At 35.5% G+C, this 17,204-nt stretch overlaps 2 protein-coding genes across 2 annotated transcripts; both read right to left on the bottom strand.

The window, feature by feature from the left end:
- LOC112420768 (uncharacterized) lies at positions 1-5,815 on the bottom strand. Its single transcript, XM_024780444.2, has 9 exons — positions 5,752-5,815; positions 5,505-5,678; positions 5,292-5,393; positions 5,057-5,176; positions 4,909-4,953; positions 4,348-4,786; positions 3,304-4,229; positions 1,958-3,163; positions 1-1,664 (listed from the first exon to the last, which is right to left on the bottom strand). Exons 1-9 carry the CDS (start codon positions 5,813-5,815, stop codon positions 1-3), a joined length of 4,740 nt encoding a protein of 1,579 aa, XP_024636212.2.
- A 5,808-nt stretch (positions 5,816-11,623) lies between these two features.
- Positions 11,624-16,324, bottom strand: LOC112420767 (uncharacterized). The gene is made up of 9 exons (XM_024780443.2): positions 16,261-16,324; positions 16,014-16,187; positions 15,801-15,902; positions 15,566-15,685; positions 15,418-15,462; positions 14,857-15,295; positions 13,813-14,738; positions 12,453-13,658; positions 11,624-12,159 (listed from the first exon to the last, which is right to left on the bottom strand). Exons 1-9 carry the CDS (start codon positions 16,322-16,324, stop codon positions 11,624-11,626), a joined length of 3,612 nt encoding a protein of 1,203 aa, XP_024636211.2.
- Positions 16,325-17,204: the final 880 nt, after the last annotated feature.

Genomic DNA, 17,204 nt, shown 5'->3' with positions numbered 1-17,204 from the left:
TCACAAGTTGCGGAAAACTTCATGGAACACAACATTTGATGTAGTGCTGATACAATTGCTGTCTTCATCTGTCAATAGCAATTTCAATCCTTTCCTTGATGTTACTCTTGAGACCGCAACATATAATTGGCCGTGTGAAAACACAGGTTGAGGAAGGTATATCCCAACTTTTTGTAAAGATTGTCCTTGGCTCTTGTTTATAGTCATAGCGAACGAAACTGAAATTGGGAATTGTTTGCGTTGAAACTTGAATGGAATCCTTGTATCAGAAGGTGTCAATGACAATCTAGGGATGTATACTATATCCCCAATATTACTTCCTGTAATAACCTTGGCCTCAAGCACGTATCTGCCCATCTTAGTAACTATCAAACGCGTTCCATTGCATAGACCTGCTGTCGGGTCTAAATTCCTTAACAACATGATAGGGACTCCAACTTTCAGCTTAATTTTATGGTTTGGAATGCCAGATGCTGTTATTGTGTTTAAAAATTCAGGTGTGTGAATGTCATCGGGCCTAGTTGCTGATGAATTGGTTGAAAGTGGAGAATCACAACTCAGATAAGTTTTTTCCTCCCCAGGAATCAAAGACATAACATACTCATTAATTTCTTCGACGGTGGAATTTTTTGGAGTTAATATGGCTCTATCTTGGAAAAAAGATGGATCGTGCATTTCATCTAGAAGTGATGGATAAATCTCATTAACAATAGCAGCGATATGATCACCTGAGCTTCGAATAAGAAGGTCCTCTGGAATTTCTATATCAATATCTTCATCATTGGCAACACCAACAGTACCATCTCCGATACCCAACACCCATTCACTAAACTGCTTTCTTTCGTTAATATCAGAACTTGAAGAACCATGTAAAAGGCGCATGTTAGTTGACAATGTTAATACCTCGCAGAACTGCCATAAATATGAAGAGTTGATGCTTGCATTTACAACCTCTTGTCTATTTGCTTTAGGCATGACTGGGAGTACTTGACGGAAATCGCCACCAAGTACCACAACCTTACCTCCAAAAGGGATATCTGTTCGGCCGTTATTTTGGACACGAAGAATATCTCTCAAACTGCGGTCCAGCGCCTCAAAACAGTGTTTATGCATCATAGGTGCTTCATCCCATATAATAAGTTTTGCCTTAGAAACCAACTCAGCTAATGGGCTTTTTGGATGTATCCCACATGTTGATATTTCATCGACAATTATTGGTATACCAAACCTTGAATGTGCTGTTCTTCCACCAGGTATAAGCAAGGCAGCGATTCCGCTAGACGCAACTGTTAATACGATTTCCTTCCTAGAGCGTATTGCAGAAGACAATGCTCTCCAAATAAATGTCTTGCCTGTCCCACCGTAACCGTAAAGAAAGAAAATACCAGGAAGGTTAGCATCTACTCGGGAAATAATTTTGTCATACACACCTCTTTGTTCCGCCGTCATAGTAGACATTAGTTGATTATGTTCAATCTCAAGCATATTCTGGTTGTAGTTCATCTCATCATATATCAACCTGTTGCGGGACTCATGTATAAGGGATATGTCCGTCCGAGGCATGGTTGGGTAGTCTTCTTTCAAACTCTTTCCATGGCTGTGCAACAATCTTTCTATTTCAGCCAGTGTGTAACTTTTAAGTTGATCATCATCCAACACCAAATCTGGACGCAAGAATTAAAGAATAAGTAAAAAATAGAACGTGCATTTTGTTGAACAATTGTGTTTATTATATACAGCACAGTGGATCAAATGTATATGTATCAAAACATAAACTGCCAAAAAGTATGGTATCTTAAACAGGATGAATAAACAAAAATATTGGCTAAATCTATATTGGCATTCATCAAACGTTATAATGCACTATAACATGATAAAAACAAACACAAACAAATTAGGAGTATTATAGAATGCTAATCTAATCATCAAAGCTAAAAATTGCTTGAAACATAACTACCTGGAACACGCATTGCCCTTCTTTGTCGATGTAGCATATCATCACTCAAATTCTGCCATGTCTTGTTCCACACGACCTCTGGTTGAGAAAATTGGTTTGATACCAACAATTGGACAAATAAATGGCGCATGTAACTGGCAGTTCCCCAAATAGAAGCTTGGTTAATTGCGTCTATAAACTCTTTATCATCATCTATTAAGCCTAATGCAAAACATGCCTCCTTAAATGTGTTAAACTTTTTTCCATTGACCGTGTAAATGTCATTATAGCAACATGGACCCTTCACAAAGTTAAGTAAAAGCCGGAGATAAAATTTTTCGCCACTTCCTGGAGGGACAAAATGTATTCGTCCAACTGAAATTCCCCTTTGTCGCGGTGACCATCTACGCTCTGAAGCCTTCCAAACAAATTTCATCGGAAACTCACCATAAGTCAAATCCTTGGCTTCAGGATACTTTTTGTTTGCCTCAAACCATGCCAGGAATTTAGTGTCACGAATATGGGGTTTCTGTATGACATCTTCAAGATTTTCATGGTCTTCGAAAACAACAGGCTCTTCGCCTTCAAGATGGAAACTAAGGCGCTCAACGGAAGGCTCTCTATAATTAATATCGAATGAAAAAATCCTCCATGCAGCTTCACATGCTGAAAGGTATCTGCAATCGTAATACATTTTGATTTCGTCGTAGGTATCAACTCCTCCTTCATAAAAAGTAGCTGTAACACGATCATGACCCTTGTTTACATACTTAAACAAATATTTAATTGACCTAGACTGATTGCACCATTCAACATTTATGTGGGCATTATACTTCAGGAGTAAAAGACGGTTATAAGGCACTACATATCTGTTGTCAACAAATGACTCCCCCTTTTGGATAAAAACACCGTTGTTTCTCCTTCGGTAAACTGGGTAACCATCAGAATCAATAACGGTACTGTCAGTGTATTTTTTCGGAAAATGTTTGGTGCAAAATTTTTTATTAAGCATGCATGGTGATTTAGTGTTTTGTGGACCGCAAGGACCATGTATCATGAGGGATGCAACAATGTCGTACAACCTTGGGTCACGGTTTTTGTCTGGAATTTCTGCAGATATAATCTTGTCGATCTGATTAGGATGCTTGCATCGGGACTCAGGTCGCAAGAAAACTAATATGTGAGCATGTGGTATGCCGCGCTTCTGAAACTCAATGGTATATATTACTGCACATAAATATGCCTAGTAAGTGAACAAACATACAACAGCAAATATATATATATATATATATATATATATATATAATAATAATAATAATAATAATAATAATAATAATAATAATTCACAAAAAATAAGCACAATATACCTGCTTTAACCTTCCCAAAAATCTTCCCCTTTTTAATATACTTTATGAGATGATCCAACTTTATTTTGAAAAGACGACTGACCAAATCAGGTCGATCTTCCGGTTTAAGATTATGTTTCTTAAGAAAGTCAACTAACTCCGGCCATTTATGGTTGCACGTAAAAGTGATGAACAAATCAGGGTAACCAACCCAACCACATATTGCCATGGCATCTTGATAATTCTGTATCATGTAACGTGCCCCCCCGACAAATTTTGACGGCAATACCACTCGCTTCCCTGCACTGGCTGGACTGGTCTCACCTCTAAGAACAGCTTCTGCGAGTCCCTTGTACAAATCAGCTCTCACCTCTTTTTGATGATTTCGATACCACATCAATCGCCATGACTCTATCATGCTGAATGCATCGACTAAAAATTGTTGGAACAAACGCCTGGCATATAATAAATGTGATTGATATATATCTCTCTGTTGAATCTTGTAAGCAAACCACTCTTTCATCGAAACAAATATTCGCTTAATAGGTTTCTTTTTAGGTCTATCTGTAAACCTGATGTCTCTTCGAAACCCATCTTCTCCTCTTGGAAATATTAAAGGGTATTGCAATGGCAAATAAGACGTTTCAAAAACAGAAATACGCTTAAGAAGACCTGACCTCTCCTCAACAACTACATCCCTTTCGAAATCTGCGGCGTCATAATCACCTACGACCAATGCTGCAACTTCCGAAGCTGTAGGCAAGTTGTAACGCCTACCATCATAACCCCTCTTTCCCAGAATTCGTAATTTAATTTGAGGAGCATTGTCTTCTAATAACGTGTCCCTGACCATTCTATATGACTTTACAAACGAATTCGAGTTGTCTAAGATATGTCGTAGTTCTTTGACGATAGTTTTCTTAATCGATTTCTTGTCATCTTCCATTCTGCACATTCAATTACACAATATTAAATTCATCACAGCCAATATACGTTAAGGTACATCATTGTGCAACCTGATGCACAATTTAGTAATGACATAACTATATATAATATGATATGTACCTGACTGATAGCATACGGTTGGAAAGCTCGTTGTCCGTATCATAGATATACAACTGAGCGAACCTCGGTTGATCACCATGTTTGGGCAGTAGGCTCCCGATTTGGTGGTAATTCTCTCCATTCAAAACGAAAACAGGTGGTGCATTACCATTGTTGTTGGTGCTGTTAATATTGGCTCCCATAGATGTAAAAGCGAACATGCTATTGAATGACCTTATATTCTCCAGAAAAATTTTGCTTTTCTTGTCATTATTGTGGTATAAATCATACAATCCTCGAGGAAGACGTTTGAACGGTGCTATTTCTATTCGTCCTTGCATACAACACAATGAAAATTCAGGATTCGATGTATCAGTGCGTTTCGATACCCTTTCCTCGTACCACATAATTGCACCACACCATGGACAAATAAAACGCGGCTCTCCAACGCTATAGTAATCTGCAAGTAAATCACATTATTTTCCAACATGCCTTTACATAACTGAATAAAGATATTGGCATATTAGCATGCTGCACGACATTGGTGTTTAGTCTTTCGGTTGATATTAAATTTCTGCTAACCTGTGTCATTTGCACCATCCATCACATCTTCCTCTTCGTCATCATCTGTCAATAAGTCAATTGCATAGAAAGTTAGATCATGTTCAATTCAACAAAGTCTTGGTCAGTAGTAATAATACGCAATTAAAAGTGATTATAATACGCATACCCAACTCATTAAAGGGAACATCATCCCCTTCATTGTTCTGATAGCACTCTGTTTCGAAATCTTCATCCATGTTAGCACTTAATCCATTATCCACAGTTGCTGGTATATTGTCTTCTACGTCTGAAATTACATAATTGACATTCCTATCACAGTCTGGATATAACTGGTGCATATATTTTGTCACAAAATAAAATGTATTCATAGTTTAATATAATTTTTAAATCTTATATATTACCAGATGAATTCTCAGGTATCTCTGAAGCTTCCCCATTCTCATTGCACTCCATATCAAGGTCCATCTCTTGAATGGAAACACGTCTATCACGAAGTTCTCCATCTTTTATTACTCAAAAATTGATAGAAATAATTACAATTAGAAATTTGACTCAAAAACATATAACTGTGAAAAATTACACACAATATGCAACCCACTGATGTTTTAGCTTACCTTGCGTATTATGAGGAACTTCATTCTCTTTCCCACGTTCAGAGACATATTCCTTTAATACATTGTTTTCTTTTAGTAGTTCTGAATTTTCCTTACCATATAAACCACCTCCTTTATGTTTTAGAATGTGTTTCCCAGGTTTTACAGGCATGAGTTTCCGAAACGCAACACCACCTGAAATGTAATGTTAATCAGAGGATGAATGAAACTAAAAGAATTACAGTTAATAATAGTTAGCAAGTGATACCGTTTGTTATGTCAGACAAAGGGTTATGCCCATTGTTAACCTTGCGCCTCTTGTTGGAGTTCATTTTGATGCAGTCAGATAGCTGGGATAAACACAATGGAAATGAAGGAAACTTCAATGTTTTAGATCTAAACGAAAACGGTATCAGTTAGGCAGCTTAATATCTCAGGACGTGAGCAAACATACCTTTGCTACTCATTTAAAAAGTTAACTTAGTGTCTTCCAATGTGATAAAACTATATGGAAAGGTAAATAGACAAATAGCTATTGATGAAGACAACGATTGTTTTAATGTGAATTTCTACAATTAAATTTATTGCTCCACTAAATGCTCTATGTATCATGAGAAACTAAACAGACTCTTTATGACAGTGGCTGCTCCATAAGCACATCACGTTTACACATGCCATCTAAAATCTACCTTTTCATCTCCAATCAATTTTCAAAAAAACACTCACAAAAATTATTGATTAGTTTAAATGCTATATATATTTTTTTTATGTATTGACAAAAATATCAATTAAAATATCAAAGATTTGTTTCAATTATATATTTAAATTTATTAATTTCACAAACAGACACACACACACACACACACACACACACACATATATATATACACGATTTGTTTCATATATTAAGATTTGTTTCATATATATTTAAAGTTAAAATATGATTTTGGTCCTTAGATAATCTTTTAAGTTTCAAAAAGGTCCTTGCAAATTTTTCTTTTTTTATAGTTGATACAAATATGCCTCATTTTTTTTGGTTTTCGTCTCTGGCTCCACTTTTGTGATGATTTACACACGTGCACATGATGACTGAATTTATTTATTAGAGAAATAGTCACTGGATAATCTTTTAATTTTGAAAAAGGTCCTTGCAATGTTTTTTTTATAGTTGATACAAATATGCCTCATTTTGGTTTTGGTCCCTGACTCCACTTTTGCTTGAGATTTGCACACGTGACAAATGATGACTGGATCTATTTATTAGAGAAATAGTCCCTGGATAATCTTTTAATTTTGAAAAAGGTCCTTGCAATGTTTTTTTTTTTATAGTTGATACAAATATGTCTCCACTTTTGTGATGATTTGCACACGTGGGACATGATTTGCAAAAGTGTTTGACATTTCGAAGTTCATATGAATATCATATTCAACTATTTGCACACTCAACTTGCAATGCATTATAATTCCCACCATCGGAATTTGCATGAATGTTTCTGCTTCTTAAATTTTAAAACAGAAGAAAGATGTATATTTCAAGCAAAGTAATATCAGATAAAATAGATAATTTGATTAATCCATAATCACCACAAACCATTGTTCAAAACAGTAAAATCATTTGTAAACTAACAAAGTGTCTCGGTGAGACTTGATTTAAATAAAGTAGTTGATCCAGACAAAAGACTATAGCTGGATTCAATCTAAACATAAAAACGGCAACAGATCAAATGAGATTATGAGACATCAAATTAGGGATTCTTCTCAATTTTGACACTCTTCAGCTTCACAGGTTTGTTGATGGACCTTTCTCCCACTTCAGCAACGATGGCAACATCAGAAACATCTTGATCAGCAGATCTCTTCCCTCCAACTTTGCTACATGGTGTGAGCTCACCATCTTGTTGATTAACCAATGATTTGTTTGAGTCATCGCCCTCAATAGCTGGACCCTGTATATTATGAACAAATATTATGATTAGCAAATTTTTGAGATGGGAACAACATCATAAGTTACGGAAAGGACATACACATATAGTACTAACCTCTAGAGACTTAATCATGTTAGAGTCACCTCCCTCAATAGTTGGAACCTTCATATCACGATCAAAGAATTTGATTAGATATAGTATGAATTGGGAAAAGGATCATAATCAACGGAAAATTCTTAAATATAGTTGAAACCTCTTTTGCCAATGCAACTTCCTGTGTCACATGAACATCTATGGCAGCAGCTTCATCATCGTCTTCTATAACCTATGTTCATATGAACAATTAAGAATTGTTTAACTATTTCAACATCACATTTATGGGAGGAAACATTGAATCCAACGATCCGGATGCCATGATTACCTTCACATTGTGTTTCTTGATAAACATCTGAATTAGTTCAGCATCGTCGGAAGTTCGTTTCACACCATAATTTCTCCAATTGTGAAGCAAATTCCCATTTGTAATATCCACTTTGAACAACATCTTTTTCCCAACCAAAACTTCTAGATCAGCAGGGTATCCCAGAGAATTATCACCCTGTGTGACAGTTGTACAAATAGTCAATGCCATCGCAAACTGAAGAGCACAATCATTTACCACATGATGAAATGCACCACACTTGTTAATATACCTGTCCTTGAGCATCAATAAGATCCTGAACACTCCTCCCCACATAGTTGGAAACATTCCGATCAAAAAGAATAAAACTTGTTGACCCTGTAGTGTCCATTACCTGCACATGTAGCTTAAACCTGCAGATACCAGCAAACATTATTACTTGCCGATTACTAAGACAAAATTTTGTTCTTGGAGAAATTGCACATAGTGATTGTAGAAAAGGTACAAAATATTTACTAAACTTGCGTGTAGGCAACTAACCTAGGCACAGCATTTCTGCTCTGTTTGCACCTTGGACAGAACATTCTACCAGCAACAATCGTAATCCTTCCAGCACATTTGGTGCATGCATCATAATACCAACCATATTCTGGCTCAATCCCGCATATAGAGGCAAAAACAATAACATTACCCAACTGCACATTAACATATTCATATGGTATCAACATTAGAAACATTGTGGTATGGCCAATTGCAACATATTAGTGTTTATAAAAGTCAAACTAAAAAATCCGCAAGGTTCATCATACATCAGTAGACTCAATTAAATCCTCTATGGTCATATTCTTTGTATTCATCATGTCATCTGCCAGCGGCACGATCAAGGATCCAGACATTTGACTTACACCTTGTGTTAGTTCAATCTCTGCATCACCAAGCCTATTTGAAAAAATCAACAGATAAGAAAACTCAGAGCATGTTAACAACAAAGATGAATGTAAAAAAAAAATTAGACATGGTGACGCGCGTGGTATTTTTTATGTGTTTGGCTTTGAAATGAATTAAGGTAGATTGTAACATATAAGTAGCTCTTTATATAGAAAAAATGTGATCAGTTTACAAAGCTTGATAATGAGACTTTTGCAATTCCTCACATGCTAATCTACGATATTAAAAGCGCACACCACTCAGCTATATGGGAAAACATCAATTCACAATAAATTTAAAACAACAATTCACGATGCCACTACACTACTAATTATATGTGACCTTTCAATATAATAATAACACACTTTTTTGAAAACTACACGTTAAGCATTATTAGTAATACATATAGATCAAAAGAAGGTCTTGGTTTGTCAATTTTAACCTATCATTATCAGTTTAACTTGGGAGAGAACTTATGAATAACATACCTAATGATGGAGAAACATATATAAGTTAATCTTAAAATCATATTTTATTAACCTTTCAATAACATTGTAAGATTTCATTGTCACTATAAATTTGTTCAACGAATTACTGAAAGATTAAACACAACAAATGGCCCTAAATTTGTAAAAGTAGCATCAAACACTTCCATTAAACATAATACATAAAAAAAAAAAAAAAAAAGAGGCCTAACATATATAAGTTAATCTTAAAATCATATTTTATTAAATTTTTTTTAAACGATCTATTAAACATAGTACACCTAAAAAAGATGCACAACCACTTTCTTATTTAAATATTAACCAATTATTTGTTTTATCATCCAATTTTAAACTGATTTATCTACCATTTTAGTTCAATTTTATTGAATTATCACAATAACCAAAAACAAAAACTATTTATCTCTCAACAATTTACCACATTCACCCAAAGCATGCTAATGAACAATGAAGACTTAATCTTACTTAAATATCCAACATTTCTATTTGTTTTTTTTTTCTTTTCGGAAGATCAAATTATCCTTTATATTTAACTAAATTACTGAAATTTTCATTGTCAAAATTTTATTCATTAACATTGTAAGATTTCATTGTCACTATAAATTTGTTCAACAAATTACTGAAAGATTAAACACAACAAATGGTGCAAAATTTGTAAAAGTAGCATCAAATACTTCCATTAATAATGATCATTACAGCCAGTCTCATGATCCAGATGATTCACTACGATTTGTCATCCATAAAAATAAAATAAAAAAGGCCTAACATATGGCCAATGCAAATAACCATCAACAAACAAAATGATAAATTTTTAATTCAGCGAATCATCTTCCAATAAAGGGTCTCGTTGCTTCCAGCAATGGGTGCACCAATGACAACATGTGACCCCCTCTTAATTCTCCGCGCGTCAACCATTCGTTTCCATCCACCACCGATCTTAAAGTGCTCATATGTTTGTGTTCCATAAACCACAGTGCATAACCATGCATTACCATAGTCATCAACCAACTTGACTGAAGTAGAATCCTTATTCAAAATCATCTCACATACGCCTCCATAAGCAAGCATCTGTACCAACATTTAAAACGATAAATTAGATGTAAACTTTGAAACAAAATATCAGCATCAGGAAGAAGCAAATGAACTCACCATCCATCCAGAATCTATTTCATCTCCAGTCAACCTCTTTTCATATGTAAATTGAAATTTTAGTGGGTCATGAACATATGGCCTTGGCACAGCATCAACCATAAGAAAAGGAAGCATGTCATGATCAATTTCAAATCTAAGGGATGGGCTGAAGTTCGGTGTACGCACCTTCTTTCGAAACCTATTCTGAATGGTTATCTCAAACCTTCCTTCACCAACAAAAAACAAATAAACCCAAGCCCCCAATCCAATTTTATAAAAATCACGCAGCGCGTGCCACCCCCTGGTCAGATAGAGTCCGGTGTTGTTTCTCTCCACAAGCACCTCAAATTGGTTATTGTTATCATCAACCAAAGTTGCAAACCGTCCAATCTGGTCACCAAAGTCATGACCAAACATGGTTGGTAGTTGAACAACACCCTGCATAATGAACAAAAAGTCAGTGCAAAAACATCAGATCTTAATTCTAACAAACACAACTCCAAAAACATACATGTTCAATGTCGTAACCAACAACATAAGTTCTATATTTTCTGCGAAGGTCATTGACAAAGCGGTCCAATTCAGTCAAGGGGTTGGGATCCAGAGGTCCTGTAACGTGTAATCCAAATAAGTTACGTGCATCACCACCAGAAATAATTTCTGAAATGAATAGATATTTTAGAGTTTCATCATCACCAGTCATGCTATGATAAGAAATCAACGTCTGGAAATCTACATCTGCCATGTTGAACGAACTTACGGTATTAGGATGTTTTGAGTAATTACTGACTGATGGTTATTAACATCCTTATATAGGCATAATTAGCATGCAAAAACGTGTACATAGGTGCATGGAAAATATAACGTAATAAATAATTGTTGAGAAAGCAATTGATACTCCCCTTTGCCATTCCGAGGCATTGGCTCCAAAAAATAGAGGAGGGAGAATGAAGCAACATAGATTAATCTAACGGTTGCAATGATTTGGAGCCAAAAATTAGGATTAGGGTTAAGAAATTAGGGTAAGCATCACTGCTAGGATTAGATATAAATTGAGTTGATGCTTGCATTTACAACCTCTTGTCTATTTGCTTTAGGCATGACTAGGAGTACTTGACGGAAATCGCCACCAAGTACCACAACCTTACCTCCAAAAGGGATATCTGTTCGGCCGTTATTTTGGACACGAAGAATATCTCTCAAACTGCGGTCCAGCGCCTCAAAACAGTGTTTATGCATCATAGGTGCTTCATCTCATATAATAAGTTTTGCCTTAGAAACCAACTCAGCTAATGGGCTTTTTGGATGTATCCCACATGTTGATATTTCATCGACAATTATTGGTATACCAAACCTTGAATGTGCTGTTCTTCCACCAGGTATAAGCAAGGCAGCGATTCCGCTAGACGCAACCGTTAATACGATTTCCTTCCTAGAGCGTATTGCAGAAGACAATGCTCTACAAATAAATGTCTTGCCTGTCCCACCGTAACCGTAAAGAAAGAAAATACCAGGAAGGTTAGCATCTACTCGGGAAATAATTTTGTCATACACACCTCTTTGTTCCGCCGTCATAGTAGACATTAGTTGATTATGTTCAATCTCAAGCATATTCTGGTTGTAGTTCATCTCATCATATATCAACCTGTTGCGGGACTCATGTATAAGGGATATGTCCGTCCGAGGCATGGTTGGGTAGTCTTCTTTCAAACTCTTTCCATGGCTGTGCAACAATCTTTCTATTTCAGCCAGTGTGTAACTTTTAAGTTGATCATCATCCAACACCAAATCTGGACGCAAGAATTAAAGAATAAGTAAAAAATAGAACGTGCATTTTGTTGAACAATTGTGTTTATTATATACAGCACAGTGGATCAAATGTATATGTATCAAAACATAAACTGCCAAAAAGTATGGTATCTTAAACAGGATGAATAAACAAAAATATTGGCTAAATCTATATTGGCATTCATCAAACGTTATAATGCACTATAACATGATAAAAACAAACACAAACAAATTAGGAGTATTATAGAATGCTAATCTAATCATCAAAGCTAAAAATTGCTTGAAACATAACTACCTGGAACACGCATTGCCCTTCTTTGTCGATGTAGCATATCATCACTCAAATTCTGCCATGTCTTGTTCCACACGACCTCTGGTTGAGAAAATTGGTTTGATACCAACAATTGGACAAATAAACGGCGCATGTAACTGGCAGTTCCCCAAATAGAAGCTTGGTTAATTGCGTCTATAAACTCTTTATCATCATCTATTAAGCCTAATGCAAAACATGCCTCCTTAAATGTGTTAAACTTTTTTCCATTGACCGTGTAAATGTCATTATAGCAACATGGACCCTTCACAAAGTTAAGTAAAAGCCGGAGATAAAATTTTTCGCCACTTCCTGGAGGGACAAAATGTATTCGTCCAACTGAAATTCCCCTTTGTCGCGGTGACCATCTACGCTCTGAAGCCTTCCAAACAAATTTCATCGGAAACTCACCATAAGTCAAATCCTTGGCTTCAGGATACTTTTTGTTTGCCTCAAACCATGCCAGGAATTTAGTGTCACGAATATGGGGTTTCTGTATGACATCTTCAAGATTTTCATGGTCTTCGAAAACAACAGGCTCTTCGCCTTCAAGATGGAAACTAAGGCGCTCAACGGAAGGCTCTCTATAATTAATATCGAATGAAAAAATCCTCCATGCAGCTTCACATGCTGAAAGGTATCTGCAATCGTAATACATTTTGATTTCGTCGTAGGTATCAACTCCTCCTTCATAAAAAGTAGCTGTAACACGATCATGACCCTTGTTTACATACTTAAACAAATATTTAATTGACCTAGACTGATTGCACCATTCAACATTTATGTGGGCATTATACTTCAGGAGTAAAAGACGGTTATAAGGCACTACATATCTGTTGTCAACAAATGACTCCCCCTTTTGGATAAAAACACCGTTGTTTCTCCTTCGGTAAACTGGGTAACCATCAGAATCAATAACGGTACTGTCAGTGTATTTTTTCGGAAAATGTTTGGTGCAAAATTTTTTATTAAGCATGCATGGTGATTTAGTGTTTTGTGGACCGCAAGGACCATGTATCATGAGGGATGCAACAATGTCGTACAACCTTGGGTCACGGTTTTTGTCTGGAATTTCTGCAGATATAATCTTGTCGATCTGATTAGGATGCTTGCATCGGGACTCAGGTCGCAAGAAAACTAATATGTGAGCATGTGGTATGCCGCGCTTCTGAAACTCAATGGTATATATTACTGCACATAAATATGCCTAGTAAGTGAACAAACATACAACAGCAAATATATATATATATATATATATATATATATATATATATATAATAATAATAATAATAATAATAATAATAATAATAATAATAATAATTCACAAAAAATAAGCACAATATACCTGCTTTAACCTTCCCAAAAATCTTCCCCTTTTTAATATACTTTATGAGATGATCCAACTTTATTTTGAAAAGACGACTGACCAAATCAGGTCGATCTTCCGGTTTAAGATTATGTTTCTTAAGAAAGTCAACTAACTCCGGCCATTTATGGTTGCACGTAAAAGTGATGAACAAATCAGGGTAACCAACCCAACCACATATTGCCATGGCATCTTGATAATTCTGTATCATGTAACGTGCCCCCCCGACAAATTTTGACGGCAATACCACTCGCTTCCCTGCACTGGCTGGACTGGTCTCACCTCTAAGAACAGCTTCTGCGAGTCCCTTGTACAAATCAGCTCTCACCTCTTTTTGATGATTTCGATACCACATCAATCGCCATGACTCTATCATGCTGAATGCATCGACTAAAAATTGTTGGAACAAACGCCTGGCATATAATAAATGTGATTGATATATATCTCTCTGTTGAATCTTGTAAGCAAACCACTCTTTCATCGAAACAAATATTCGCTTAATAGGTTTCTTTTTAGGTCTGTCTGTAAACCTGATGTCTCTTCGAAACTCATCTTCTCCTCTTGAAAATATTAAAGGGTATTGCAATGGCAAATAAGACGTTTCAAAAACAGAAATACGCTTAAGAAGACCTGACCTCTCCTCAACAACTACATCCCTTTCGAAATCTGCGGCGTCATAATCACCTACGACCAATGCTGCAACTTCCGAAGCTGTAGGCAAGTTGTAACGCCTACCATCATAACCCCTCTTTCCCAGAATTCGTAATTTAATTTGAGGAGCATTGTCTTCTAATAACGTGTCCCTGACCATTCTATATGACTTTACAAACGAATTCGAGTTGTCTAAGATATGTCGTAGTTCTTTGACGATAGTTTTCTTAATCGATTTCTTGTCATCTTCCATTCTGCACATTCAATTACACAATATTAAATTCATCACAGCCAATATACGTTAAGGTACATCATTGTGCAACCTGATGCACAATTTAGTAATGACATAACTATATATAATATGATATGTACCTGACTGATAGCATACGGTTGGAAAGCTCGTTGTCCGTATCATAGATATACAACTGAGCGAACCTCGGTTGATCACCATGTTTGGGCAGTAGGCTCCCGATTTGGTGGTAATTCTCTCCATTCAAAACGAAAACAGGTGGTGCATTACCATTGTTGTTGGTGCTGTTAATATTGGCTCCCATAGATGTAAAAGCGAACATGCTATTGAATGACCTTATATTCTCCAGAAATATTTTGCTTTTCTTGTCATTATTGTGGTATAAATCATACAATCCTCGAGGAAGACGTTTGAACGGTGCTATTTCTATTCGTCCTTGCATACAACACAATGAAAATTCAGGATTCGATGTATCAGTGCGTTTCGATACCCTTTCCTCGTACCACATAATTGCACCACACCATGGACAAATAAAACGCGGCTCTCCAACGCTATAGTAATCTGCAAGTAAATCACATTATTTTCCAACATGCCTTTACATAACTGAATAAAGATATTGGCATATTAGCATGCTGCACGACATTGGTGTTTAGTCTTTCGGTTGATATTAAATTTCTGCTAACCTGTGTCATTTGCACCATCCATCACATCTTCCTCTTCGTCATCATCTGTCAATAAGTCAATTGCATAGAAAGTTAGATCATGTTCAATTCAACAAAGTCTTGGTCAGTAGTAATAATACGCAATTAAAAGTGATTATAATACGCATACCCAACTCATTAAAGGGAACATCATCCCCTTCATTGTTCTGATAGCACTCTGTTTCGAAATCTTCATCCATGTTAGCACTTAATCCATTATCCACAGTTGCTGGTATATTGTCTTCTACGTCTGAAATTACATAATTGACATTCCTATCACAGTCTGGATATAACTGGTGCATATATTTTGTCACAAAATAAAATGTATTCATAGTTTAATATAATTTTTAAATCTTATATATTACCAGATGAATTCTCAGGTATCTCTGAAGCTTCCCCATTCTCATTGCACTCCATATCAAGGTCCATCTCTTGAATGGAAACACGTCTATCACGAAGTTCTCCATCTTTTATTACTCAAAAATTGATAGAAATAATTACAATTAGAAATTTGACTCAAAAACATATAACTGTGAAAAATTACACACAATATGCAACCCACTGATGTTTTAGCTTACCTTGCGTATTATGAGGAACTTCATTCTCTTTCCCACGTTCAGAGACATATTCCCTTAATACATTGTTTTCTTTTAGTAGTTCTGAATTTTCCTTACCATATAAACCACCTCCTTTATGTTTTAGAATGTGTTTCCCAGGTTTTACATGCATGAGTTTCCGAAACGCAACACCACCTGAAATGTAATGTTAATCAGAGGATGAATGAAACTAAAAGAATTACAGTTAATAATAGTTAGCAAGTGATACCGTTTGTTATGTCAGACAAAGGGTTATGCCCATTGTTAACCTTGCGCCTCTTGTTGGAGTTCATTTTGATGCAGTCAGATAGCTGGGATAAACACAATGGAAATGAAGGAAACTTCAATGTTTTAGATCTAAACGAAAACGGTATCAGTTAGGCAGCTTAATATCTCAGGACGTGAGCAAACATACCTTTGCTACTCATTTAAAAAGTTAACTTAGTGTCTTCCAATGTGATAAAACTATATGGAAAGGTAAATAGACAAATAGCTATTGATGAAGACAACGATTGTTTTAATGTGAATTTCTACAATTAAATTTATTGCTCCACTAAATGCTCTATGTATCATGAGAAACTAAACAGACTCTTTATGACAGTGGCTGCTCCATAAGCACATCACGTTTACACATGCCATCTAAAATCTACCTTTTCATCTCCAATCAATTTTCAAAAAAACACTCACAAAAATTATTGATTAGTTTAAATGCTATATATATTTTTTTTATGTATTGACAAAAATATCAATTAAAATATCAAAGATTTGTTTCAATTATATATTTAAATTTATTAATTTCACAAACATACACACACACACACACACACACACACACACACACATATATATATATATATACACGATTTGTTTCATATATTAAGAGTTGTTTCATATATATTTAAAGCTAAAATATGATTTTGGTCCTTAGATAATCTTTTAAGTTTCAAAAAGGTCCTTGCAAATTTTTCTTTTTTTATAGTTGATACAAATATGCCTCATTTTTTTTGGTTTTCGTCTCTGGCTCCACTTTTGTGATGATTTACACACGTGCACATGATGACTGAATTTATTTATTAGAGAAATAGTCACTGGATAATCTTTTAATTTTGAAAAAGGTCCTTGCAATGTTTTTTTTATAGTTGATACAAATATGCCTCATTTTGGTTTTGGTCC

This window comes from Medicago truncatula, chromosome 4 (assembly GCF_003473485.1).
Source record: "Medicago truncatula cultivar Jemalong A17 chromosome 4, MtrunA17r5.0-ANR, whole genome shotgun sequence".
In the NCBI taxonomy this organism is placed as follows: Eukaryota; Viridiplantae; Streptophyta; class Magnoliopsida; order Fabales; family Fabaceae; genus Medicago; species Medicago truncatula.
Note: the sequence above shows the minus strand (reverse complement) of the source record. Positions and strands in the feature narration are given on the sequence as shown.